Source organism: Mchenga conophoros, linkage group LG13 (genome assembly GCF_057382185.1).
Source record: "Mchenga conophoros isolate Kocher_MC1m ecotype Shallow Benthic linkage group LG13, M_conophoros_male_GT1.1, whole genome shotgun sequence".
In the NCBI taxonomy this organism is placed as follows: Eukaryota; Metazoa; Chordata; class Actinopteri; order Cichliformes; family Cichlidae; genus Mchenga; species Mchenga conophoros.
Genome location: NC_140538.1, coordinates 2,930,338 through 2,957,736, shown reverse-complemented (window position 1 = coordinate 2,957,736; position 27,399 = coordinate 2,930,338). Strand labels below are relative to the sequence as shown.

At 45.0% G+C, this 27,399-nt stretch overlaps 2 protein-coding genes across 2 annotated transcripts; both read right to left on the bottom strand.

The window, feature by feature from the left end:
• Window positions 1-2,708: 2,708 nt before the first annotated feature.
• LOC146560662 (uncharacterized) lies at window positions 2,709-3,990 on the bottom strand. Its single transcript, XM_085243131.1, has one exon. It carries the CDS (start codon window positions 3,747-3,749, stop codon window positions 2,928-2,930), a length of 822 nt encoding a protein of 273 aa, XP_085099257.1. The 5' UTR covers window positions 3,750-3,990; the 3' UTR covers window positions 2,709-2,927.
• Window positions 3,991-4,866: 876 nt separating this feature from the next.
• Window positions 4,867-18,213, bottom strand: kif11 (kinesin family member 11). The gene is made up of 27 exons (XM_085296079.1): window positions 18,017-18,213; window positions 17,761-17,871; window positions 15,528-15,657; window positions 14,581-14,678; window positions 14,406-14,484; window positions 13,486-13,671; window positions 13,278-13,402; window positions 13,101-13,191; window positions 12,877-13,022; window positions 12,628-12,724; window positions 12,291-12,386; window positions 12,000-12,088; window positions 11,810-11,897; window positions 11,358-11,431; window positions 11,151-11,265; window positions 10,872-10,943; window positions 8,923-9,058; window positions 8,525-8,697; window positions 8,320-8,445; window positions 8,063-8,221; window positions 6,525-6,664; window positions 6,268-6,428; window positions 6,068-6,186; window positions 5,709-5,931; window positions 5,467-5,633; window positions 5,258-5,368; window positions 4,867-5,132 (listed from the first exon to the last, which is right to left on the bottom strand). Exons 2-27 carry the CDS (start codon window positions 17,832-17,834, stop codon window positions 5,022-5,024), a joined length of 3,186 nt encoding a protein of 1,061 aa, XP_085152205.1. The 5' UTR covers window positions 17,835-17,871; window positions 18,017-18,213; the 3' UTR covers window positions 4,867-5,021.
• Between the last annotated feature and the right edge of the window lie 9,186 nt (window positions 18,214-27,399).

Below are 27,399 nucleotides of genomic sequence, written 5' to 3'. Positions count from 1 at the left end.
TGAGGGCGGAAACTGCCGGTCACTTTCATAATAAAAGCACAATAAAATACTCCTGAAGTATTTCAACCTATTTCTACAGTCATTGATTTAAAGCCATATATTCTAACCAGTTTCGGTGATAAATTAAACATCTGTTAATTTTGTAATATTTCTCAATAAATTAATAAAAAAAAATTCTTTTCTTTGTCAGAAGAGTCAAAGTTAATTTGGAGATCTGTGAGGTGAAAGTCAGTAACAAAAACTCGCCTCGGTTGTATAAAGTTGGATCCAACTGTTGTCCATGGGATTTATGGTTTCCCTTCCTAATCCTTAAAGGCTCGCAGGTGAAAGTGATCAACACAGGTGAATACAACACTCAAACTAACGCCTCAGCACCACGAGGAGAAGAAAGCAACCTGAATGCGAAGATGAAAGAAGAAGAAAGAGGCAAACAGCTTATTTTTACAGCTATACAACACTGCTGTTAGTGTGAGCGTAACATCAGGTACCAATTCAATAACGTCATAATCAGGAAAATCCTCAGGAACATGTAAAAAGAAAGAAGAGTTTATCAGAGGCGCTGTTTGAGGTTTTACTGCTTTATTGCTGCAGTCAAAACAATCCTCGCTGATATTGTATTTATATTATTAACATGACAATTCATGTTTTATATGTGCAATGAAGCAGAACAGCGACGCAACACGGCTTTATTTTGAAAAGCACGGAATCGAGTTTCCTTAGAAAGTGAAAGTAACACTAAAGTAGGCCTCGGTCCTATTGTCCCGCACTTATTGTAAAATGGTTTGTCTGTAGCCACATAACGTCTGTATTAAGAACTAAATTAGTCTTAAAGAATAAAAGCGACAATTTGACAGCAACCCCGAGAACCACACACACACACACACAGGCTCCACGGGGAGGTGTCTGACCTCCACGGGTGCCCGAAGTGTTGCAACCACGATCAGAGCAGTTTGAATTCTCACATAGGAAAGAAACCTATGTGCTTCTTAGGGACAGAATGTGTATGTAAATACATACATATATGTATTTATATGTAAATATGTTTACCTATAAACATGTCTGTATTTCAGTTCATCCACACAGTGACTGCAGGGAGTGTTCAGGGTGAATTTAATATTTACAATAAGAAAAGCATAGATGGTTTTCTGGTTTTCTATTCAGAGATTAAAGAACAAAGCTGTCACATGAGGTAAATGGGATGGACACAAGTTCCAAACCGGAAGCGAGACAGTGAGTGAAAAAAAAAGGTTTATTTCTCCCCACAATTAAACACAAGCCAAATCAAAACGACGCCACTAACTAGTGGGCGCGCCGTCAAAACTAAGTCAACTAAAGGTAAACTAGACAGTTCTAGAATGCAGCAGAACAGCTGTGGCAGTGGGGAGGAGAAAACTGGGCCGGAAAAGTACTATGAAGTGACCGGGGCGCTGTAATGAGAGGAGAGCACAGTCAGAGGGGTCCAGCAGTCAGTCAGCGATCCTTCACAGTTAAACTGAGTTGCCTTACTTGGTTTCAGGTGGAGGGGACAGGTGGGGCGCGAGGCCCGCATGAGGTCGAGGCGTGGAGAGGCAGGCAGGTGAGAGGTGGGCTAGTTGGCAACATTGTACCAGCAGCTGGTGGCCCAGGTCCAGAAAAGCAGAGATAACTGAGGCAAGAAGCCCACTCCAGGAGCCAACTCTGAAGACAGGAACATTTTCACACAGGATCTGGACACAGCAATTACACACCACTGACTAACATGGGATAGCAGATACTCATGCGATGACTGATTGAGTGTGCAGGTCTTATATGCTGCCGGAATAATTGCCCACAGGTGGTCAGCCAGGGAGGAGCAACCGATCTCCGCCCAAAGGAGGAGGGCTGCTGTTGGAAACCTGCAGGTACCCACCCAGACCATGACAAAAGCCTCCTCTCCTGCCTGAATGTGTTCCTGTAAATCTTTGCACATAGGGCCTGTTCTGTGTCTGCTTCCTTTGGAGTCTGTTCATATCTTTTTTATTTATTTTTTGCCATCAGCTTAATAATAATGAGAAGAAGGCTAGTGCCCTGTATTTGGGTCCTCTCCTCTCCCGTATCCATGACAGAAACATCTTTTCAAAATGTGTAAAGCTGTCTCTGATGCAGTGGAATTATAAATTATTATTAAAATTAATTTAAACTCTTTCAGAATGGATAAGTGACATAATGACTTCATGCGCTTGTTATTAATGAAACTGGCTGCTGAAGGACAGATGATGCTGTAAGACCTTCTAAAATCCTTGTTTTTGTGGACGCTGAACTGTAACACTGTATCATATATGCTGTTCGCCTGTTATGATCTGTGGTTTAGGTTCCAATGTTTTTGATTTGTCTTAGAGGTTTATTATTATTATTATTCCCGATAGATAGATAGATAGATAGATAGATAGATAGATAGATAGATAGATAGATAGATAGATAGATAGTCCATGATGGAGAGCAGTCTGTTCAGTGACCTCTGACCTTTGCTGAATCAAACACTGGTCAGCTGTTTGGTCCTGGACAGCCATCAGAGCTGCCTCATTCACAGCCTTTTTCTATGCTCTAGTGCTTTTCATCTAACATTCACAAACATACTATGATGGGGAGCAACCTGAGAGCAGCTCAGAGCTGAGGCTCTGACTCATGCAAAGCTGCTCCAGAAGAATCAGAGGACAGAAAACAAGGAGATTTTTTTTATTCCTTTATTTATCCAGGTGAAAATCTCACTGATATTAAAAATCTGTTACTGGTAGTTGTGCAGTTTCTTTTCACTAGAACACTGAACAGTTCAGAGTTCCTGCTCAGACAGAGGTGGCTGTTAAATAACACAAACATTCATGCTGCCGTGAGTTTATCTGCATGTGTGTCTCTCCTGCAGCAGGTCACAGTTTCTAACGCACAAACAACAAACCCAGGCTGATGACGCTTCACACAGAGTTACACGTCGCTGACATCTGTGGGACAGAATTCCTGCCTTCGAGCTTCTTAATGGTCTTCTGGATAAATTCTCTCTGACAAAATGCAAACAGAGCCACAGAAACCAGGGCTGCAGCTCCAAAAGCTCCGCCCACAGTGACCGCCACACCTGTCCACCCTGCAGAGTCAGGTGGGCTCCTGTGTCTGTAAAAAGGATTATTGATGGGCTCGCTGTCTTTCTCACTCACTGGGTCCTTCATCCTGCAGGAGAAAGTTCTCACATGGTGCAGCTCATTAACATTGAGGATCTCTATCTTCTTTTCTGACTCCTCCCACTCTCCATCGCCCATCTTCCAGTAGTAGGTGATGTCCTCAGTGTCTGCAGTGTGTCCATAGCAGTGCAGTAAACACCGAGAGGAGGCCTGACTGCAGGCCAGAGGTGTCACAAAGGCCTCAGGCTGGGGCACCTCATCCACGGCTGCAGCTCTGTAGAGCTCGCTCTGAGGCTCGTTGTTGATCTCCACTGAAAACAGTCCAGCGTCCTCTGCAGACGCAGCGCTGACGCGCAGGCGTCCGGTCCCGGTGCTGAGCTCTGACCGGCCTCTCAACCCTCCGTAGTATCTCACCTCACGCTCTCCCTCCGCCCACTCGGCCAGCAGGTCGTGGTTGCGTTTCCACACCACGCTGGTGATGCGTTTAGTGACCGGCGGCACAGGCTGCAGAACCAGGGCGTCTCCAAGCCGAAAGTATGCCTGAATAAGCCCGGGCTGGGAGAAGCAGGGCACGGCCAGGAGCAGCAAAGAGAGGAGGCAGAGATCAGCTGATCGCTCCATGTTCACAGATCAGAGCAGGAAAAACAGAGCGAGCACAGAAAGAGAGAAACTCTCCTCATATCCAGAAAAACACGGACATCAGCTCCCAACCCACCTCCACACCTGACACTGAGAGAATGAGCTCGTCCAGAATCCACAACAACAAATGAAGGAACAAACCGAAAGTAACTCTGGGTGCTTTCCGTCCGACCTCAGAGCTACAAAATACCGTAACCGGCCAACACAGCAGCTCAAACTATAATCACGGTCACATGACCTCATTTATTCACAATTGTTTTATTTCACACTTCAAACTCCATCATTTAACGTTTTTCTTCTTCCGCACGCGCACACACACGTACACGACATACTAATATAAATATTATATTTGTATATCGTGTATATAAGCAGTACAAATATTACTGTAAACAGGACAAGGTCAGCGACAGTACCACCTCGCCCTCAACAAGCACGCGCACTCTGCACGTATCAGTGGGGGAATTCCGCAATGACGTCATCAGAGGAAAACCGCAGTAAACTTTGGTGCTTTCCTCTCAAAACATAAACCAGACAGACTTCTTTTTCACTCGTGGAATTCTCGGGGTTTTTCTTTGGTTTCTCTAAGCATGCGCAGTCTGACGTCACGGTATATTTGCTGGGATGTCCACTTATGAATGAGGACTCAAAACTGCCGGGAGCTGCTGTCTCCACCTGTGAACTCCCACTTCTGCTTTTATACAGACGCTCACATCAGCAGGACTCCATGAACGACTATCAGCACCGGGCTCCTGTTTACTCAGAGTCCCTGTGGAAACGTGAATGTTTTCCACGTTCTGGCCGTGTGCGTTAAAGACACAGCGTGTAACACAGCGTGCTGCTGTCGGCCACGAAACATAAATAGTGAAAGTTCATGAAGCAGCACAGAAACCAAAGAAACCTCACAGGCTGCAGTGTCCTCCAGCCCACCCGACAAAAACATTTGAACTCTTTGTGGTTTTGCTGAACCCACTCTACCCCCCATCACTCCATTTCATAACGTCTAACCAGGAGAGCCACACGTGTCCTGTGCTGACGTCATAACCGAGGACAAAGCCGATGAGCTGGCTGAGTGTGGCAGATGGAATAATTAACAGCAGAATAAAACAAGAATAAATCTTTAATTTTACAAACAATTTGCAGGTGCTGAGACACAAACCACAATAAAACAGTTCATGAGGACACGTTTAAGATGAAAGAGGTCAGAAAAAAGAAGAAACAGTAATAAAGTTATTAAAAATAAAGAGAAATAAGGTTTCAGTTCTGACAGCGGAGCGGCAGTCTGGATTTCTGAGGCGTTGACTCCGCTTCGTTTTCCGACACTTTAGACCGGGACGGGATCTTCGTCTCCTTTTTGCCTTTCTTCTTCTGGAAAAGAGGAATGAAAACAAGCTTTAATGTGCATTGGTATTAAACACTTGACCTCTGACCCCCAGTCGCTGCTTCAGCAGCTTTTTCAGTAACAGCTGCACGGCTTCAAACTTCCCCCTCACCTTGAAGAAGGGGACCCGCTTGCTCTCATTGAAGACGAGGTTCTCGTCGATGAAGGACGGCTCTGTGGCCAGACTCTCGTTGCACGTGCTCAGATCGTCCTCCAGCGAGTCCTGATGATGCAGCAGAGAAGAACGAGGCCAAACATCACGTTTATTTACATTTAAATGAAAATGAATCACAGCTCCAAGATAAATGTTCTGAAACTCACCGGGTCAGTCTGCTTGTCCTCCTCCTCCAGCTCCTCCTCCTCTTCCGCCTCCATGGCGGCCTGCAGCTCCTCCTGCTGCCTCCTCAGGCTCTCCAGCAGCTCGCTGCGGTGGCGAGACTTCACCAGCTGACGGGGATACACAAACTCCCGCCGCTGAGGAGTCGCACCTGAAGGCAACAGGAGGTTAATGTCCTGCTGAGAACTTTAACTTTTAATTCAAGGCAGAAAAATAAATCTGTCACCAGTGGGAACGTCTTCCTGCAGCTCGTCCCGCAGGAAGTTGTGGACCAGCTGCTCGCTCGCCTCCACGTGCTGCAGGAGCTCAGCCCGCTGCTCCTCCAGGACGCTCCAGTCGACGGAGGTCTGATCCTTGACAGTCGTCAGAGCTCGCGTCACCTCCTGCTGCTGGTTGGATATATCGGCCTTGGCTGCTCGCAGCTGCTCGGAGCAGCAATCCTCCACGCTCTGCGGGACAGGAGGCACTTTTACTGAGTTCAGAGTCGTCGGGTTTGGTAATAAGATATGACAGTCGTGTCTCTACAGTATTAAACTGAGGGTCTGCTCTGTGTTGGGGTTAGGACAGAAAACCTCGAATTCTCACCTGACGCAGGTCCTGAGCTTCAGAGCCAACCTTCCTCATCAGCGTGAGGTGCTCCTCGGCTCGTTTCTCAGCGTGCTCCTTCACTCTGGAGCTCCACTCGAGGTCACGCTCCAACAGGCCTGCAGGGACACAAACACACTGAGCGTGCTGTGGATGAGGGATTACAGCGAGCAGCAACAGAGGAGAGGAAGAGTTTGTACCAGTGACGGAGCTGTGGATGTGGGAGCAGCAGCCCGACATCTCTTCCAGAGACTGCCGGCTCTCGTCCGCGGTCAGACACAGGGAGGAGACAAGGGAGGAGGCGGAGGAAGACAGGAGGTCCGCCTGGGCCGAGACCTGGTGCTCGACTGTGCTGCAGCCTCTGCCACAAAGACACGGTTTCAATGCAGGTTTCAATGTTTCAATGAACTTTGACGTGCAGTAGAAGAAAAACATGACCGTTTAGTGCTCGACTCACCTGCTGATGTCCTCCTGGAGGCTCTGCAGGGGCTTCTGCAGGCCTCTGGAGGCCGAGTACAGACCAGTGAACTTCTTCTTGACCTTCACAGTCAGCAGGTTGAGCTGGTCCTGGAGGCACTGGATGGTCTCCTTCATATCCTGACCAAAGCAAACGGAAGCAGTGTCAGAAACACCCGACCCACAGAACCAGCCAGCGCGTGAACACTCAGATGTAACAGGTTTATCTGCCTTTATTAATAATACATGAAACTGTGCCACACGAGGGCAGAACAAACGAGGCACGATGCAAATCACACCCATCAACTTCAGAATCTGTCGTCATCCTTGTCATGTATCCCGTGCACTGTTATTCTAACTTTAAATCTCCGCCTGTTTGAGTTGTTGAGGCTGCAGACAGGCTGAATGTGCGCCGACTGCACCTCATGCTCAAACAGATCATTGAATGCTGTTGAAGTGGATTTAAAAATGGAAGCGAAAACCACTACACATCAGTGCTGCTGGGCTTGAAACCATCACAGGTCCAAAGTTAACGGTCTGCTTCAGGCTAGGGCTTTTAAATAAATATCGATATATTTTTATACCAAATATAAGAAGTGACAATATCGTTTATATCGATATAGTCTATGTTGTGTTATAATTATACTTGTGGAGCCGCAAGTTTGCCTCTATGCTGCGTTACTCCCCCTCCCCCATAACTTCACCTGCAGGCGACGACAAGATGGACACGGCAAATCTCCGTTAGCGAGTTAACCAGGCTGCAGCCCAGAGAGGCTGCACGGCCTAAAATGCTTTCATTTTCTCAAAAGTTGACAGCGCGTCTTATGTATGAATTCTGGTTGTGCTTGATGACTGCAAACCAATTTTATGTGCTGCACGGCGCTCAGCAATCTGTCAAAAATGTTTCAGCACGACTTTGCTAAGCTACGGAGCTGCACCACCTGATGGGTTGTTGGAGCATTACAGCTACCGAGGAGCCTCGCCGAGTGATACGTACTGTGCTTCAATGTAATATTACTGTACTGTGTGCGTATAAGGACCATAAATGGCACCTGTTCAGAGACGTGGTTACGAAGAGGATTTCAAACTCCAGGCTGTCAGTCACGCAGTAGAAGTTAGGAACAGAGCAGCTGCTTGTTATTATGCTCGGCGTCTGTTAGTTTACATTTTGACTGCACAGTTGTGAGCTCTTTGTTATGCACAAAAACAACAGTTTTCTTTTATTTATGGAGCATTATTATTTAATAAATGCTGATAATTTGAGTAATTTTTTTTTCATGAACATCTACGCTGTTTGTTAATAAAAGTGCCCCTGTGACATCTGGGACACAGCTTTGACTAAGAACTGTTTGTTCTGACTTTATGGCTTAAATTAAAAAAATAAAAATATTGAGATATATATCGTATATCCCCATCCAGCTAAAAATATGGAGATGAATTTTGGGTCACATCGCCCAGCCCTACGTCAGGCCCCAGGACATCTGGCAGCGTCCTCGTCCAGCAGACAGAGGTTCGCTGCCCTCTCTGGTCAGCTCTCACCTTCTGCTCGATTTCCTCCTCCGCCTGCCTGATCTTGTCCTCCAGCTCGTCGCGTTCAGCCTGCAGGGCGCTCAGTCTCTGCACGGCGGCCTCCCGCATTGCCGCCAGCTCTCGGACCAAGCTGTCGAACACCACGCCCATCTCCTTCATTGCCTCCGCCTGAGGAGGAGAACGAGAAGAATCAGATCAGAGCTTTGCCTCCGAGATCGAGCGTACGCCACGTTTGCTCCGTGTGGATGTTACTGTCGTGGACCAACTTTGTCGGCCAGCGCTCGCTGCTTCTCCACCGAAGCTCTCAGGCTGTCGTTGAGCTCTTTGGCTGCTGATAAACCCATCAGAGTTTGGACCACCAGCACCTCCTCCATGTCCCGTCGGTGCTCCTCCTGCACACACACACACACTTTAGTCACACAGCACTGATCTGAGCGGACAACGCGGCCGTGAGCGCGCTCAGACACTCACCAGCAGCTGCAGCACGCTCTCCTTGTCCTGCAGACACAGCGTCTCGTTCTGCTGCACCTTCTCCTCGCAGCGGGCCACGCTCTCAGCCACCAGCGGCCTGACTCCGCCCACAAAGGATTCCACAGTGGTCAGAGCGCCCTTCAGTGCCGCCTCGTTCATCACGAGCAAACCGTCTGCACAAGAAAGAGGGCGGAGACGCAGGAAAGACCGCAGAGTTGTTTTAAACACCAAATCATCTTTTTCAGTTCAGTATTTCGCTTCAGAACATACTGAAAAAAAAACCCCGAGTACTAACAGTACAAACACCAGAGTCACCATCAGGCGGGCAAATTTAAAGCAGCCGCAGTAAACCGTCCCAGCCCGTCACCCACGCCTCTGTGAAACCTCTGCGCTCTTACCGACAGCCTGCGAGTAGCTGCTCAGCATGTGGCGCTGTTTGTCTCCGTGCTGCTGGATGCAGCGCTGCACGTCTCTGAAGGAGCCGTCCATGCGCTGGGCGAAGCTCTGCTGCATCTCCCTGTTGTGCTCCTCCACCTGCAGGGTCAGAGGCAGGTTTGTGCTTCAGAACATTTGTGTTTTCAGGAAGCTCCAAGTTTCAGCATCAAGTCATAAAAACCCGGTTTACAGCACCCTCTGCTCTGTCTGGATTCATGCTTTTAACAGCCAAAGCACCTGAAACCCTCTGAAGTCATTTACATCAGCGGTCTCCAACCTTTGTTGCGTCACTACGGAGCCCCGCAGGGGACATGGGAGGAAAAAATAAATAAATTAAGACGGACTTCTGCGAGATCTCGCAAAACAAACTCGGGATCTCACAAATGTTTTAGCCGCATTCCTCGGAGGCCGCCAGCTCGAAGCCGACCGGGAGGTCGAGGTACGATGTACCGGGAAAGCTGTAGTAGGTCTTGACCTCCCGTTAGCTTCGAGCTAGTGGGTGTCAGATCTCCGAAAACGTCGGTGCACTTTTGCAAATATGTGATGTCTTGTAAACCGAGCAGGTATCTGACGTTTACACAACTACATTCACGCCTCAAAATATCTTAAAAGTGTATTTTGTGACCCAGAAAGAGTAATATTACAACTAAGTAGCTGCCGCCATTGTTGGAATTCAACTTTTGCAAGATCTCGCAAAACTCAGTCTTATTTTTTTTTCCCTCCCATGTCCCCTGCGGGGCTCCGTACGTCACGGACCGGTTTATGCCCGACAATATTTTCACGGACCGGCCTTTAAGGTGTCGCGGATAAATACAACAAAATAAAACTAGTACCGGTACCGAAAAAAGAAGATTTATTCATAACACACGTGAAAAGACCCAGGAAAACAGAGTTAACGATAAAAACCATACATTTCACACCTGAGCCTCAACTCCCGCGGCCCGGTACCGGTCCGAGGCCCGGGGGTTGGGGACCGCTGATTTACATGGATTTAAAAAAAAAAAAAAAAAAAAAAAGGTTGATTCTCAGGTTTTAATCACAGTGGAAATGACTCTAATCAGCCCACAGACGTAAAAATAGTCGGATCTTAACCAGCAGCGATAACAAGCCGACCGACTTCCCTGTCACTTCTTTCCCAACTGTTCTGTGAAGCGGTTGATGCTTAAAGGTGTATTTTCAGTCACTCGGGGAGGCTTACGCCACAGTGAGTGTTTCTTTCTCCTCTAAAAGGAAGTCTGCAGAGGAAACTCCCCACAGTGGTCACAGATAAGAGTGTGTTCCACCCAAAACCCGCTGAGAGTTCCCCAGCTGTTCCCTAATCTTATCATCTGTGACTCAAACCTCTGATTTATGACACCTGCTGTGTCATTAGTGCACGGCAGTCACAAGCAGCCGTGTCATCTTCACTGGAATCTGTTACTCAGACCAGATGAAACATTTAAACAGGAGAAATGTGCTTTTACGGGTTAAACAGCGAGGCTGGTAGTGTTTGCCTCAGCTGCAACTACAAAGTAAATAAGACACATCTGCTTTGATTTAACATCTGTTCTAATCTGTGGCTGTTCACATCAAACATGGACAGTTTATAGTGAGCTGTGTGTGTGTGTGTGTGTGGAAGCTCAGCGGTTTCTACCAGTGGACCTGTAGTCATGAGGACAGATCCCTGATGTGATGAAGCAGCTTCATCCACTCACTATTCAAATTGTGACAGCCAATCAGAAGGATGCCAGCTCAAAGGGGGAGGGGCTAAATGACCCATTTCAGACTGCAGGAAGGCCCAGCGTGAGACCAACAACCATCTACAGGCTCTCTGCCCCGTAATGATACTTCACACTGCGGTGACCAACACGAGCCGAAGCGAGCGCGTCTGCGGACGCCACGTATTCACCGCTTTAACAAAAACAAACGTGACCTTTTTCTTCCTGTTCAGCTTGTCGTGGAGGCCCGACACGTCGCTGGTGCTGGCGTCCGCCGTGCTCAGCAGCTGAAGGACGAAAGCACAAAGTTTCAGACTCGAATCATAAACATCTCACATCTGAAAAAGGGAAGTTTGGTGAAACGGGGCGAGAGTGGAAGCTGAAGATTCATTTTAAGAGGTTTTCAAATAACAGAGAGAGAGAGAGAAAAGGAAGCGATGATGAAGTGGGGGAACGTCTAAATATCTCCCCCCGGAGTGGAGCGTCGCCTGTACCTGCCCGGCCGTGTCGTACAGCGTCTCCTGGGCGGAGGAGAGCTCGGAGCAGATGAACGCCTCCTCGCTCAGCTTCACCTTCGTCTCCCGCAGGTCTCTGCTCGTCTCCTCCAGCCTGAGAGGCGCACAGGAGAAAACCACAACTTTAAATCAAACTGCGCCCCCTGGTGGTGGTTTTAATCCCACACCTTAACAACAGCCCTGCACCTCTGCTGCTTTTCGTCCAGGTCCGCGGTGCACTGCTCCAGTCGGGCTTTGCTGTCCGCAAACAGCTCCGTGACCTGCAGAGAGAACACGACCACATGTTCACGCCGCTTCAGGACGTGTAAAACGATGCATCGATGGCGAAGACGCCAAAACAGACACCTCGTAATTCCTTTACAGCCAGACAGTTAGTGGAGTCTTTTCTTTGGCCACGGCAACAAACAGTCTCTGTAAAGTTTGTGTGAAGTGCTTAACAGTGAACTCCTGAAATGCAGATTAATGCAAGACTGCAGCATCTGCAACCGCTGCATTCAATTAAATCTGCAGCTTTAAAATCTGCACAGAGGCTCAAACAGCATCTTCAACTTCTAAAGATCAAAAGTCAGCTTTTAAGACCTCAGTAAGTTGAATCAGGCTCTGATTTGCAGCCGTCCGACAGCGGATGAGGATCGTACCTTCTTAAGCTCCTCCTCCATGATGGCGATCTTGTCGTTGTACTCTGCAACCTGCTCCCCATGGGCGGTGATCTGAGCCACCATGCTCCTGCATGAATTAAAAACATAGTCGTGGTTAGGAGCACCCGAGATGGTCTGTCAGGTCAGCTATTTGGGTAAAAGCAGCGTTGACGTGTCAGCCGAGACCTACTCGTAGTTCTCCGAGGACAGGTAGACGCCGTGCTTGTCCCGGGTGGCGGCCAGGTCGCGTTTCAGACGCTCGATCTCCTCGGTGTATTCCTGAAGGACAGAGAAGGTCCTGAAATCTGGTGTTTGGACTCAGTGTCACATTTTCATTTAGATTCTTCTGGGTCACAGATTTAAAAGCTTCCGATGTGACCGTCACAGATGTTCCTGACTGAGTTCTGCTTTTCCAGGCAAACCTGCGACGGCGCCATTTGAAACCCGAACACATGCTGAATGTCGCGTCGACCTCAGATACCTTAATGAGCGTCCTCTTGGTGAGCTTCTGGTTGACCTCCGGCTTGTTCATGATGTTTTTGGCCCTGCTGGCGTACTCGAGGGTGCTCAGCGTCTCCTGCACGCACAACCGAGACTCGTCAGCACAATTACACTCAGTGAAACCAACACGGGCTAAATAAACGTTCTCGATCAAGAAACACTAAAATATAAACATGGTTACGTCCATCTTTTATATACAGTCTGTGCTCGAGTGGAAACATTGACACCAACAATAACAGACGTGGGTGACGCGAGACGCTTCAGGATAAATATGATGATGAATCTTTGAAAACATTCATTTTGTTTTTGAAACGCACTTCCAGGTTGCTGGACGACGGCGACACGGTGGCGATGATGGAGGTTTTGGTCCGCCCTCCCAGCGAGTCCTGAAGGATTCTGGTGAGTTTGGACTCTCTGTGGGAGAAAATAAACCGATCAATACAGCTCCTCAGCTCCGCCCCCACGACGACTGTACAAGGTCAGGGGAGGCGGACCCGCACAGACACCCCAGAGAAGACGGACCTGAACGCGACGTCCTCGTGAGACCGAGGAGGGTCGTTTCTCACCTGTACGGGACGTGAGGCCTCTTTTCCACCAGAGCGGTGATCACTCGGCCCAGCGTCAGCAGCGATTGGTTGATGTTTCCCGCCTCGCGAGCTCGCTTGTCCACGGCGCCGGAACGGCCGATGTTCTCGCTGCCGGCAAGATCGACCTGAACAGGAAGCGTTTGGGTCATTTTAGACGCTCTAGGCTGCGCCCCCTCCTCTCCCCCTCATCGCCAGATTATTACCAGATTGAGTTTTCCGATCTTCACCAGCTCCTCTCCTTCCAGAGTGATCTCCTTCATGTGGATGGTGACGGAGAACACCGAGTGGGAGCGACTGTGGAGAAACGGGAAGCGGGTGAGCAAACATAACTGACATGGCGGTTGGCGACGGAGTGAGAGTGCTTTCCTGCGAGCGGGTACCTGGAATAGGCGTTCATGAGCGTGGAGGCGGTCCTCCTCTTTGCTGCTCCGCGCTCCAGGATCTGGTAGACTTCGTCTTTGTTGTGCACCGTCACCTCCTCCAGACCCTTCACCACCACGCCGCGCTGCGGAGGCAAACACAGAGGCGTCAGATTCCCGGAGATTTCCGCAGCGGGCGTTCATTTCATCCGAGCTGCGTGACGCTCACCTTGTTGCGAGGGTCGTCGAACAGCTGCAGCCGCTCGTTGACGTCCTCGGTGGGGCTGAGGAGGTCAAACAGCTCCTCGTTGTAGATCTCCAGCAGCGAGACTTTGACGGAGAACTCTGTGCCGTTCTCAGAAAGCTTTTCAAAGATCTGATGCAGCGTGCGAGGGATGATGCCGGCCAGCGGGTCCTAGAGACGCAAAAACACGGGAATTTATTTCAGCGCTGAGCGCACGGAGCTGTTTGCACCATTTCCACAATAATTAACAAACAGCTGTGGTGGCGTTTGTCACCCTCGTTCGTTGCTACTTGTGAAACTTTTAAATAAAACAGGTTTTATTTTGGTGATTTGACACATTAATGCATCTGAACTGACGATAAAAAGCCGGCTGCATGTACGCAGCATCCAATAACACCCCCCCTCCAAAGTACAGCTGACAGGTACTGCATACTACCCCTCTGCAGGCTTCCAGAAACTGGCCAATAAGATGAACGAGGGCTTGTAAAGGATGAGCTGAAGGCCTGTACGGAGACCCAGCACAGGACAAAGGAGGATTATTATTAACTATGAATCAAGCAAAGCTGCTCTAGTACAGCCTGAGGCTGAAATGAGCAGCAGGTCTGAGCAGCTACTGATGATCTGAAAACAAGACGTCCAACATCCACGTGCAAAAAAACGGACACGGGGAATTATTCAAAGCCAATTCATGCACATTCAGGATGGATGCAGTCTGACTGCGATCACAAAACTCTGAATTTGAAAACCTGAAAAAGTTCATTAATGTTAGACAGTCAAGACGTTTCCCCTTCCTATACTTCATGCACGCTGCTGCAGGATCAGTTCATTCACACTCTGAATTAGATCCACATGCAGGTTTAGGGTCAAACAGTAAACCAGTGAGCCCATTTTAAAGCAGAGCTCACCTCCTCCCAGGTGAACTGCTCGTCCGGGCTCCTCTCTCCCTCCATGGTGAACGTCTTTCCCGTTCCTGTCTGACCGTAGCTGTCATCAATAAAAAAAGATGGAAACAAAAGAGGTTACAAACAGGTTCATCCGGGACGGCTCACGCCGACGCTCGCGAATCTGGAGAGCACTCACGCAAACACGGTGCAGTTGTATCCCATGATGACCTCGTCCAGGATGGGACAGACGACGCTCCGGTACACTTCGATCTGCTTCGCAGACGGACCGAACACCTGAGGGAGAGAAACGCAGCTGCAGCAATGAGCCAATCCTCATCGAGAGACACTAAGAGCTGCTTCTGCTTCGAACGCAAGTTTTGTTACTTCACCTTAAGAACTTAAGACTAGGGCTGTGCGATAGGACCAAAATCTCATATCTTGATAAAACATTTATCGTCCTGACGACGACATAAAAACACAAAAATGTAACATTTTCTGTAAATTCTGTGAATCTCGGGCAGCTTTAGTGTTTCCAGCTGGGCGTCGCATACCTGGAGTCGAGTGTTTTAACCGATGCATGAAACGATACATTTTTAGACATAAGTTGTAACGGCCGCCGTTTTCTTTCAAAGTTTAAGTCTAAGGTTTATTTTTAGCACCTGACGGCTCTTTTTTGCTTCTCATCAGTAAACTCTCTGCATGCTCTTTCCTGTGATTCAGTTTAATTTGAAAAGTCGCAACAGGATCTTGAGCTTTATTGTGAAAGGTTTACGTAGAAAACAAACAAGCGGAGAGCGGAGCCACGCGATGGTTTTACCGTCGTTGCTGTTAACGACAACGCATAAAAACAGGCGCTTGTCTGTAGTGTGGTTATATTAAATATAAGAGAAAGAGAGAACTTTAAGGGATTAATATAGCCACTACAGTGACCATCAGAACCATGAAAAAAATATTGCTGCAAACAGTTTATTTTACGACACCACGAAACAAACGACAGCGTAATAGGAAACGATAGATGTTTTTATATCGTCATCAGATATATATCGTTATATCGAACAGCTTTACTTAAGACATAACACAACAGGGGAAACGGTCAGCCAGATGTGCGAGCACAGGATGCGCCGTGTCCATTTCTCCTCTCACCATGTCGAACGTGTAGGTCTTCCGTGACGCCTTGTCGTTCATGCCTCCCGTCCTCACCATCACCTCTTTCCGGTTGTGATCGCAGTCGATGACGCCGTAGGACGACTTGCGCTCCATCGTGTTGAAAGGCCTGAAAACGCAGCAGAGGAAAACCTCGGTGACAAAGACTCGACGCCTGAGACTTCTGCAGCTCTGCAGTCATAATAAGGAAGCTTCAACATCAGCTCGAGTCACACGGTCCTGTTTGTAAAGATCTAAAAACCCTCACAGCGCGCCGACACCAAAGCTTTGACTTTGGCTCAGATTAAAATCAGTTTTCTGCTTCTTTCTGTCAGAGCAACGTTCATTTATGTTTTTGAAAAAGTCCCATAATAAAGATTTACTGCTTATTATAATTAAAATACACACAGGGTTTGTACTCTGAGCTACATATGAAGACATCTAAAAAACACATTAATGCTCGTTTAGGTTCAGATGACTAAAGTTCAGTAGAACACAGACGTAAGTACACACAGATCAGTGACGCTCATCCTCTGAGGCCTCAGAAAACCAGAGTACAAAAAGGAAATCCATAACATTGTGAGCTTATCATGAACAACGAACCAGACGGTGGGCAGCAGAAGGAACAGATGAATTAACCGATTTAGCACAAATATGGGATTTAAATTAGATCAGTGTCAACGTCTGCAGGCCTCAAAACATCTTTAAGAGGTTTCTAAATATCATCTTAGCATCATCTGAGCCTCCGCCACAGACTCGCCTGCACGGGTACGGGAAGATTAAACCGCGATATGACGTTACGGACGCTTATCTCACTCTGTGTCGGTTTCAGAGCTGGGACACCGCTAACCAAAAATCCAGAGATAATCAGTTCGTGTTCACACGTGACAGAAAAGCAGAAACTAAAAACATTGAAGCTTCTTCAAAGCTCCTCTGAGCCATCAGTTTATCTTCGAGCCATTTCAAGCCAACTTTCTTCTGACTGGCTGCCCCTCAACTTGGTGGGCGGGGCTTCTGTACTCTGACATCATAGAGAGCTAACATTACAAAAAACTATGTGAAACTGAGTGTTTAGTGCCAACGGAGGGGCTGATGGATTACCAGTTTTCTTTTCGCACTAATAATTGTTAAATGGAACCACGTGGAAGACGACTCCAGTAATCGGATCGGGACTACAAACCCATGTTTGTGTCCCACGACACAGACAATCACACAAATCTAAACTGTCAGGGATCAATTAACAGCCAATAAAACTTAGACAGCTAGAAAATAGCAACAGCATCCAAAACACCCAAAACCTATTTAGTGTGATGTTAGTGCTCAGTGTTTGACATGTGCTTGAAATATTTGCATCTAGACGAGTGGGGGCGTGTCTTTGCTCCACCTGCTGGGTTTTTAAAAACTTATTACACCTTTATTCTGCTAAACCGATGTGTAAGTGAGCTACGAGACCTCAGAAAAGGATGATTTTATACTCTTTTTTTTCCACCTTGGGTTTTAAACCTGTTAAAACAGGTTGAAGTACAATTAAACTGGAATGAACAGGCTTTCACTCAGTCGTGCAAATTCATCCCCTGAATGTTAAAAATGCTAAAGAGGTAAAACACGCTTTAAAGTCTCTTCTAGGAAAATGATGAATAAATTAAAGACCAAATACATGAGCACTGGGATACTGAGAAACTCAAACACGTGAGGCTAGTATGATGGTTATCACTGGATGTCCTGTTTCCATCCTTTTCCTGTATTTTTATCATCATTTTGCATTTCTCTGTGGTTGTGCAAGTATTTTTGCATCATTTGTGTGCACATTTCTGGATTGACTAACATTTTAACACACCCATAAACATATAGAAGAAAGTAAAAAAGAGAGACTCAAATTTTATTGATAAATTAGACGCCACATGGGTTAGGGTTCCCTCAGAGGCTCAAATAGTAACTTTAAGACTGCAAGAACTGCTGATTTTTCCACACGTAAGCTCAGGCTAGTGTTCTCATTTAGCTTCTGAGACTGTAAAATGTCAGTGACCTGTTTTATGAGTACACTTTTAGCCTTTTTAAGGTCTTCCAGGTAAATACACCCACTGAGGGCAGTTGAACATACAGCTTTAAGGTGGATTTGGTGATGTTTCTGCATCTTTTGCGATGTTTTGAGGATATTTACGACATCTAGAGTATGTTTGTGACTGACAGCAGCAAACACAGACACAGCTGAAACTCTGTTTCCACTCCTTACCTGCATCTGACCACCACCTGGATGTTCCTGCCCTTCTCCTCCCGTTTCCCCCCGCTCTGGACGTTTGAAGACATGGCTCAGAGCTGCTCCCGGACACCGTTATATCACGCACTTCAGATTAAACGGGCACATTAATGAAGCAGCACAGTCATCAATACAGAAATGAACCGCAGGGAGGCGGTTTGTCCGCTTTGAATGTGACGAACCGAAAGAAAAGCGACAAATAGCATCATAATGTTAGCTAACGAAAACTCACCAAATATCGTTTTGCGCGTCACTTCCTCCCCCTCTGCGGGTTATCCGAATATAAATCCAAAGTCTTCGATATCTTAATAAATCGTATAATTCAGCTTTTACGGGCTGCTCTGAAAGCACAGGCCGTTTTCCTACAACTTCTCTGGCGCACTAAAACCTTCGACAGGACACTTTTCAAACTGTACTTTTAAATTTTCATCGGCCAATAGCAGGAGAGTAATGGTCACTACGTGGCCGTCATTGGGTACCACGATCATGTGACACTGCCATCGCAGAGCATCACGGGAGCAGATGTGATATAAATATCGATGTACGTCCAGCAGGTGGCGACATTGTTCTGAGAAATATTTAATAACACGAAAACAAACATGATTTTTATTTATAATTATAAACAACTACTAGAGATAATAACGTATTTTTATGTTCCCAAATAAATAATTAGACTTTTAAGTTTACGATATTTGATTCGGGTTTCTTTCAATTAATGAAAAAAGGTTGAGTTTCATATGGTTAAGCCTGGAAGTGACCCGAATGATGCTGGCGGCTTCCCATGATGCACTGAGTGTTTCTTCATGCGGTCATTTTTGAACTTCTTTGAGGTTGTTTGTCTCTTTTATGCTCTTTGACTATTTTCTTCTGTTTATTTTTCACTTTTTTCGTTGGAATTAAGCATCTCTTAATGATTGTTGTGTTCCTTTCCTCAATCATGACCTTTGCACTTCTCCCGCTTTCATGTCACTTGGTTTTCTGTGAATATCTTTTGCACATATTGTGCAGATTCTTTGGCACTTTTTGTTGACTTAACATCATCTTTTTATGACTCCGTTTCACTTTTATGTTGTTTTTATGTGTTTGATTTGAATCTTTTTGTTCACCTATGTCATTCTCATCTGTGTTCTGTGGCTCTTTTTGCTAGTTTTGCATCTTTTGTGTGTTTATATTCATTTTGTTCCCTCAGTTTTGCTTCTTTGTGGACATCATGTGTTCACTGTGCAAAGGTGTTGGTCTCTATGTGGTTATTTAACCTAACATCACGTCTTTGGTCTGTGGGAGGAAAACCGACTACGTGAATGACTCGATCGTTTCATTGAATATTTTGATGTGTTTCGTTATTTAAGTAGCATTAAAAAAATCAGCCTAAATAAAAGTCCAAAGACACCATAAATGACTTTGCGAAACAAAATGATCCTTTAACTTATTATCATTATTATCATTATTCATGTGTTTGTGTCTTTTATGGGGACTGTGCATTATTTTTTGACTGTTTCAGGTGATTTTATGACTCTTTGAATGCTTTTTGTCATTTCTCTTAATCTTTAACGTTTCCTTCTGAGGAACCTTTTGATTATCTCATGCTCAAATTTGCATAAAAATCATAATAACTGCTTCATAACATATGATAACACACACAACTGGGTTAAAATCAGACTAGAATGAGTAGAAAAGAGAAAGAAAGAGAAGAAATAATCCAAAAACATGATGTCACTGATAGACTTCAGGCTCCGCCTCCGTTCCAGGTTCATGAAGTGAAGGCAGGCGAGCAGCAATCCATCTGCTGAGGACCGTCCGCCCACTCGGCCTCCTGAGGACAGCGAGGGGGTTGCCCTTTTTGCTCTGGAAACCTCTTCATTGCACACACAGACACACACAGCTTCCCTTTGTCTGATATCTTACAGTATCTCACAGCGCTGTTGGAGGTCCTCTTTGCTGCTCCGGTCGGACTCTGCAGCACCTCTCGCTTCATTTTTCACTTCTGCAGCTGTACAGTGTAACCAGTGACTCGTTTATTTGGAGTAATAGTCACAATCCTGCTACTTTAGAGAAGCTTTATTGAGCCATCTAGGCATGGATGACTATCGTGACAATGAGTCTGCCTGCATCCTCATGCAAAGCACTGCACATGTCCCTCCAAAGCACGGCGAGTTTGGTCATTTCAGCTCCTTTAAATCTCTGCTTCTCTGTTCACAGCACAACTTAAACATCTCTAAGACTCAAACACTCTTTAAAGAAAGTAGAAATCATCTGACCTAAAGAGCTTTGTCCCAGCTTTTGTTGAAGACAACAGTCCAACTCGGATTGGAGTTCATTGTCCTGGACACTGTCTCCAATGATTTTTCTGCTCATCCCATCAGACACTCTTAGCTGTATGTATTAGAAACATGTTGGCTGTAATCCATCACCAGAAACCTTTTTTCCTGCACAGGAGAAGTTAAACGGTGCAGGTCTGGTGGTGCTGAAGAGCTGCACAGGGCACAGGCACCAGCACAAGGTGACAAAACACTTTTTTAGGTGGACGAGTGAGCCAAGCGCCAAGGAACACATCACTAGATCTACAACAACAGCACAGAGGAGGAAGCAGCGAACAGCAGGCGAGAACCATCAGGCCAAGTCAGAGAAATGAAGCCAAACTCACGCAGGACACAAAAGAAAACTGACCTTCAAAGTAAAACAGGAAACAACCAAAAGAGACCAAACACAAGGGTGAAAACTAAGACAGTAACACAGATACGACACAGAGGGGGAGGCACAAACTCCAGACACTGATCATCATCTGGACAGGAAAGTCCACAATATCACCAAAAGCCTCAAACAGTGAGACCAGAACCATAATCAAAACTCCACAGCAAAACACTGAAAACCAAAATGACCAGAAGATTTACAGTCTTACACATTTCCTGTACTCCAGGATTTTAAAAGCAGTAACACTGCAGATGATAACAAATGTTTCAGGGACCTGAGACTGTGCCAGTGGTACTCTGTGTGTACTGTAAAAGCTGCAAACGCTAATGAGTTGCATCAACTTAGGTAAGAAGTTCAGTCATACATTTCTTAATTTTAAGATTTCTGCTCATGTATTTAAGGTGAAGACATTTAAATTAATACATTTGAACAAACTTGGTTCTAAGAAATTAAAAACATACAAGTTTTTTGATACTCAAAAATCTTTTGCAATGTTGCCATAATTTTTTTAATTTAAATTTTTTGTGGAATTTTTTCAAGTTTTTCATATCAAGATTTGTCGACATTTTCTCTAACCAAAATTACCGTCTCCATAAAGTCAGCAGACGGTAAGTGTACGTCCTAAAAATCTGTTTTTCTAGCGTCTAAGCAGAAGCAGCACCGGATATTTCAGCTGTGCTAAAATCAAGCAGTGAGCTAAAAATGAAACTAATAATATATATCTAATATATTAAACAAAGGTCAGGACATTCAAAGAAACATTTCCCCAAACCAGCTGAGTAAAAACATCAAAGGCACATTAGCTAACATTAGCTAATTAGCATTATTTTGTGCTTATTCATCTCCATAATAATTCAAATCAAAATTATTACCAAATATATACAAAATATGATTAAAGTTAGAGAAACTTACAGACCTTTGTCTTCTACACTAGCTAACATTAGCTAATTAGCACATTAGCTAACATTAGCTAATTAGCACATTAGCTAATTAGCGCATTAGCTAACATTAGCTAATTAGCACATTAGCTAATTAGCACATTAGCTAACATTAGCTAGTGTAGAAGACAAAGGTCTGTAAGTTTCTCTAACTTTAATCATATTTTGTATATATTTGGTAATAATTTTGATTTGAATTATTATGGAGATGAATAAGCACAAAATAATGGGGAATTTCATTTGACTACAAAGTCATATTTTAGTTTAATATTGATTGTTAAGTAGAAGTGGAGGCTTTAACTAGCTGCAGGCTAATTCCTGTGACTTCAAGCCTGGAAATAAATGTTTGCTTGTTTGTCTTCAACTACGAGCACTTTGTGGAGTATATGACGTGCACGAGGACACGTCTGACGTGACTACCAGTGAGTGTTTTCTACAGGACAGCTAACATGTCACAAAATGTGCAGTTACGCATCTGAAAAATTGTGGGGTGTGGTTAACCACTTTCCGTGTTGAAACAATAAAAAGTATCAAAACATATAGCTCACTGCAGAACATAATCTGATTATCTGATTACGCTGTGCTCCAGGTAAGCATACAAGTTAAACTGTCACAAAACCAAAACAGGTGTGGACATGAGTATTTTCCCACATGTTCGCATGCGCATGTGATGTCATGACTCACAAATTTGTGTGATTATGCAACTATGTATACATTACCAGAAAACCCCAATTTTCCCATTTTTTTAAAAGTTGAAAATGATGCAGTTTAATGTCTCATTGCACTCTGAAATTAAAACATTTTGCAAATAAGCAATTGAGTTAAAAAAGAAATCATAGAACCAATGTATGGACCAGCATGTATTCTAAACTTCTGACTCATTGGCGTAGCCACCTTTGGCAGCTATAACAGCTGAACACACACATAAAATTCTTTCTGCAATAGAAATAAAATACTCTTCAGGAAATTCTTCCCATATCTGTTGCACAAGTTCCTGTGAACGTTGACACCTGTCAGTTGTTTTGCTTTCACTTTTCTGTCCAGTTCAGTAAAAGCAAAGAATAACCTGATAATTTTATTTGTTTACCTGATTTTTGTTTTTGATAAAAATGAGATCCAGGACATTTGTTTTAAATAGAACAGTGGCAGTTTAATGTCCTCGTAAGTGGATATCAGGCCCTTCTAGAGTAAAATTCAGTATTTTGGTCCAGACAACCCAAAATGTGATGTCCACATATGTGGACACCAGGTCCTAGAAGATTAAACCTGGAGGCTGTGCTGGACACTCCGTGTTTACAAGCTCACCATCTTCTACTTTTTCCTGAGGCAGTTCTGGCACAGCTTGGACTTTGTGTTGGGTCATTATCTTGCTGTAGGATCAACCCCTCACCAACTAGGTCTATACCAGAGAGTATTCACACTTCTTGGACCACATAAAACTCTCCTCTCTCTTCCAACACTGGCACTATTCTGTATTGTACTGTTAAACTCTGAGTATTGTATTTATTCTGTGTACTATTTATTTATTCTCATTCTGCTGCAGGATGCTGTGGTAGCTGGTTTGGTTCAGGGAGCCTCTCACTCTGTACGAGTCACCGACCCTGGATCAGCAAACAGCCCCAGACCATCACACTGCCTCCTCCATGTTTGACAGTTGATGCCACACACTGTGGAACCGTCCTGTCACCTACTCAACGCCGTACAAAGATCCTGCGTGATGAACCATCAGTCCATAAAACCTTCTTCCAGTCTTCAGTAGTCCAGTGTCGGTGTTTCATGGTCCAGACAAGCCTCTGTGTCTTATTCTGACGTCTGGCTTTCTTGCTGCAGCTCGTCCTGTCAAACCTGCAGCTCGAAGTCTTCACAGTAGAAACTGAGACTTGCTCACTACGACCACTATTAAGCTGCTTGAAGCTGTTGTCCTGTGAGCCGCCAGTCAGACAATGTTAACTCTCAGAAACATGTCCTCTGATTCAGTCGTGTCTTTGGGTCTGCAGACCTGTCACAGTTTGTTTCTGAGTGTGAAGGAAACTGGACTCACTCACACCCTGACTTTCTTTGCAGTTTCTCTGTAGGACAGACCTGCAATTATAAGTGTTATGATGGTCTGTCTCTCTTCCACTGTTAATTGCCTTTTTGCTCACAACACTCAACTTTCTGCAGTCAAATTCTGTTCAACTGATGCTCACGAGGGTCTGGTACCACAGTGTGTTCCAGCACTGCTTTATGCAGACAGAGGGCGCTGTATGTAATCCAGGAAAGTTGGAACACCTGTAGGAATAAGTAGCACCAGCTTTCATGGTTTGATCAACCTCATAACTCAGTATAATTATCCGTTATTTAATAAATCTTGGCAAATTCCACGTGCTGCATTAATAATAGTAGATAATGTGACACGGCATGCGTCTCAGGCCTCGCTAACATGTCTGTGCATGCGGTGTGGTTTTTGTTACCACAGCAGATCCCCAAACATCGGGGCATCTGTGACTCTGAGAGTTTCTAAGTGCTGGACCTGCATCACAGAGGGCCTCAGATGAGGACACTGGATGTTCCTCTGAAATTTAGAAATACGAGTGTCTAAACTTCTTATGACACAAGAAGAAGATCACGAGTGGAACATGTTAAAATCATCTGCTGAGGTGGAGAGCCTGCTAGGACTTTGAAAAAACCTCTTCACCTAAATTAGTTTGATTCATTTGTAAAAACCAAGCCAGGAGCTCCACTCAGGAAAGTTATTCTGACCTGGAAGGAATCACAGCAGGAAGATGGTCCTGGTGTCTGATGGAGGTAAAAAGGAGACGTTTGTGTGCTCTAGCTTGTCCTGAGCAGCCACCCATAATATGAACGTGCTAATTCAGCTGTCACGGAACAAAAAATCAGGCAAATGTTGCATAATTTCAGCTGTTTTTAAGCCAAATTAACAGAAAGTTTCATTTTTGCTTCTTTTATGCAAGAAACTGATGGATTCGTGTTAAAACATCGATGGTACTGAAGCTGGTTTCTGACGCTGTAGCCATCACTTTGTGTTCAGACTGGATGTGACAGCTCAAAGGTGTTTTCAGCCCTTTGGGTTTGACATTGATTCGTCCCGTATTTATGAAATTATGATGGAAAAATTATCATAAAGCACCAATTTTTAACCCCTCAATGAAAAGTTGTTGCATTAAAACCCATCTGACGCGTCAGGAGGAGGCACTGCTCGGGTTCCTGACCGTCCTCGTGCGCTTTGTTGCGACGATGTCAAACCTTCACCACCTCCATCGTCCTCATCCTCACGTCCTGAGCTGCTGCATCTTCCTCCACTCCCCACAAACTAAATAACCCCTCTTCATTACCATGACAATTTTAACTGCGAGGGTGGAAGCAGAGTGAGGTGGAAACAATCGTATTGTCTCTCCCCCCTCCACGCTCTCCCGCTCCCTCTCTCTCTTTTTGTCATTGGCAGCCCACTCAGACCCCGGGTGACGATGACCCTTTCCGGGGGCGAGCCACGAAGCCGGAGGAGCGGCTAAACTTTTCGATCCGGCGTCCAAACGTCGGGCTTCGTTCAGCTCAGGAAGCATCTCCGTGTCTTCTGTCGTCGATCCCACTCTTGTCTTTCTCTCTCTGGGTCTCCAGTCGCCTCAGGAGGACGAGGAGGACGCCGGCGTCGACCCGGACAGAGCTGAAGTGAGTCTGATTCTTGATCTTTTGTCCAGTGGGGAGGAGGAACCACTGCACCGACTGGATTTCCTCCTCTTACTGGTCGTTCTGAGTTTCTGAAGCTCAGCTTTAAAATCTCTTAGCTGGTCTGAGAGGAGCTTTTAGAACGATCGGATCTGGTTTCAATCGGTCAGTGTGGGAAACTTTAGCATTTTTAGGAGCAGACCTTCAACTTGCTCCTTTTCTGAGAAGCTTTTTCTGTGAAATCTAACATTTCTAATGTTTCTGTCCTGAAGTCTGAGGTGAGCTGATCAGTAAAGTCTGGTTTCACCAAAAGTGATCCATTTGAGCCTGGAGCTGATTTCTTAGTAAATTGTAGATATCAGAGATTATTAAGTTGATCAAATTCAGCACATGTTGAATAAATTCAGCTGCTTTTAAACCAAATGAACAGAAGTTTGTGATTTTGGATTCATTTATTTGCCTCAAAGTAAAAAAAAAATCACAATCAAGGACTAAATCAAAATAAAGATCTTCCAGTTCGACTGTTTCAGATAATCAGACAGCAAAAGCTCAGCAGTGAGTTTATACTTGATATATGTTTATAAAGTGTGTGAGACATAACCGCTGTAACCAAAGGCAAACGTTGGGATAAGTGATTATAATTTATAGTTATTTCCAAAACCAAAAGAACAAAAATGAAATAAAAAGGAGCATTTCCTGTTTTTTATGTGAGAATTTCTGTGTTAAATTCAAAAACTGAACATTTAATGAAAAAAATGAAGCAAACATTTTTATTTCTGTCCTTTTGGGAGCAGCTACACGCGGGAGTTTCTGTTTACACTCAGCTGTGTCATGAGCTTAATTTGAAATCAGCAAAAGGGCAAAAATGAGTCGGGTGTGTTGGAATGTAGAGCAGATGTTACTTTTCTTGGTATATTGTAGCTTTTGTAGATTTTAAGGCAAATATTTGATCATTTGTAAAGAATTCAAATCATTTTTTAACCAAAGTGACAGAAAACATTGAAATCTTTGCCTTTTCTATGTGAAAATTTGATCAATTTCTTCATTTTAAGCTAAATAATTTAACATTTGAAGAAGTTTCCAAAACTTTTGGGCTGAAATTCTTGACCGATCCAATATTTACAAAAGATGCATTTGTGAAATGCAAAAACAACCTTCTGTAACAAACTGCTGCTGCTGTCTGTGGAGCTTCAAACCAGATTTAAGGTCTCAAAGTTTTGTTGTTTTTGTTCCTTTTTGGTGAAATTTGCATAATTTGACTGTAAAAAATACCAAATATGTGAATTTTCCTTCATTGATCAGTTAGTAGATAGAAAACTGCCAAAGCAGCTCCACTTCCTGGAAGGTGACTTTTTGACTGAGGAGCGTTAAAGGTCACGAGTCCATCTGTGCTTAATGTGGTTTGAGAAACGCTGTAAAAACGATCTGAAACATGTCTGCGTTACAGAGCTAATTATCCTCAGCGCTCATTCGTGTGCCTGTCTATTATCCAACACTCAGCAGTCAATACATTTCCCATGAATATGCAATCGCCTGTGTGGATGTGTTAGGTGGAGGGTGCGTCGCCTCAAGTGTCCAGACCTGGCCTCATCTGCAGGATCTGCAGGATTTCAGCCCAAAATTAAAATCTGACCAGTTTAACATGAACAATGAGGCCAAATGTGCCGATTTACTCAATCACAACACAGAGTTCGCCTTCAAATTCTTCAATCCTTCCTTTATTTCATCACCCAGCTCCTCGTCTTCCAGCACGATGAGCGCTGCAGGGTTAAACTGGGATGGGGGTTTCCTTCCACAAATGAGTCATCCGCTGTTTGAGAAACACCTACAGCTCCGACGCTAAAGGTAGCGGAGAAAATTCAGATGATTTATGGTGTTTATTTAAAGTCTGAATGTCCAGATTCACCCGGGCTGATTCACGACTTTCAGAGGACGAATAAACCTGCAAATAATCTGCTGTGTGCTCCGGTTAGGCCAGAAATAAATGAAGGGAAGGTTGCAGTGTGAGGGGCATTTCTGGGACAGAATAATGTAGCATGGTGAAAGAGAGGGCTCAGTGTAACTTTCATGGAGGAAAATGACTTTTCATTGATTTCCAGGGAATTAGATGAAACTTTCTTTTGTACAATTGAGACAAAGTGAAAAAACTAGCGTGCAAATGCCAAAGTGTACCTATGTAGAGGTTTTGAAAGTCAATAAGAGGTCTCAGAGGTGACAAAGGTTGCTGGGGCAGCAGCTGATGGCTTCAAAAACCTTCATAAGGTGCAGAAAAGGCCCGTTTGGTGGTTTCTTGGTTTGGTGAAATGGAAAAGAAGGCGGC

Excerpts from the sequence above, each read along its gene's own strand:
- LOC146560662 (XM_085243131.1), bottom strand. The coding sequence starts at position 3,749 with ATGGAGCGATCAGCTGATCTCTGCCTCCTCTCTTTGCTGCTCCTGGCC.
- kif11 (XM_085296079.1), bottom strand. The coding sequence starts at position 17,834 with ATGTCTTCAAACGTCCAGAGCGGGGGGAAACGGGAGGAGAAGGGCAGG. Across the intron at positions 6,187-6,267 it reads CATCCACAGCTCCGTCACTG|GCCTGTTGGAGCGTGACCTC; the intron begins GTACAAACTCTT and ends GTGTCCCTGCAG. Across the intron at positions 5,133-5,257 it reads AGCGGGTCCCCTTCTTCAAG|AAGAAGAAAGGCAAAAAGGA; the intron begins GTGAGGGGGAAG and ends CCTCTTTTCCAG.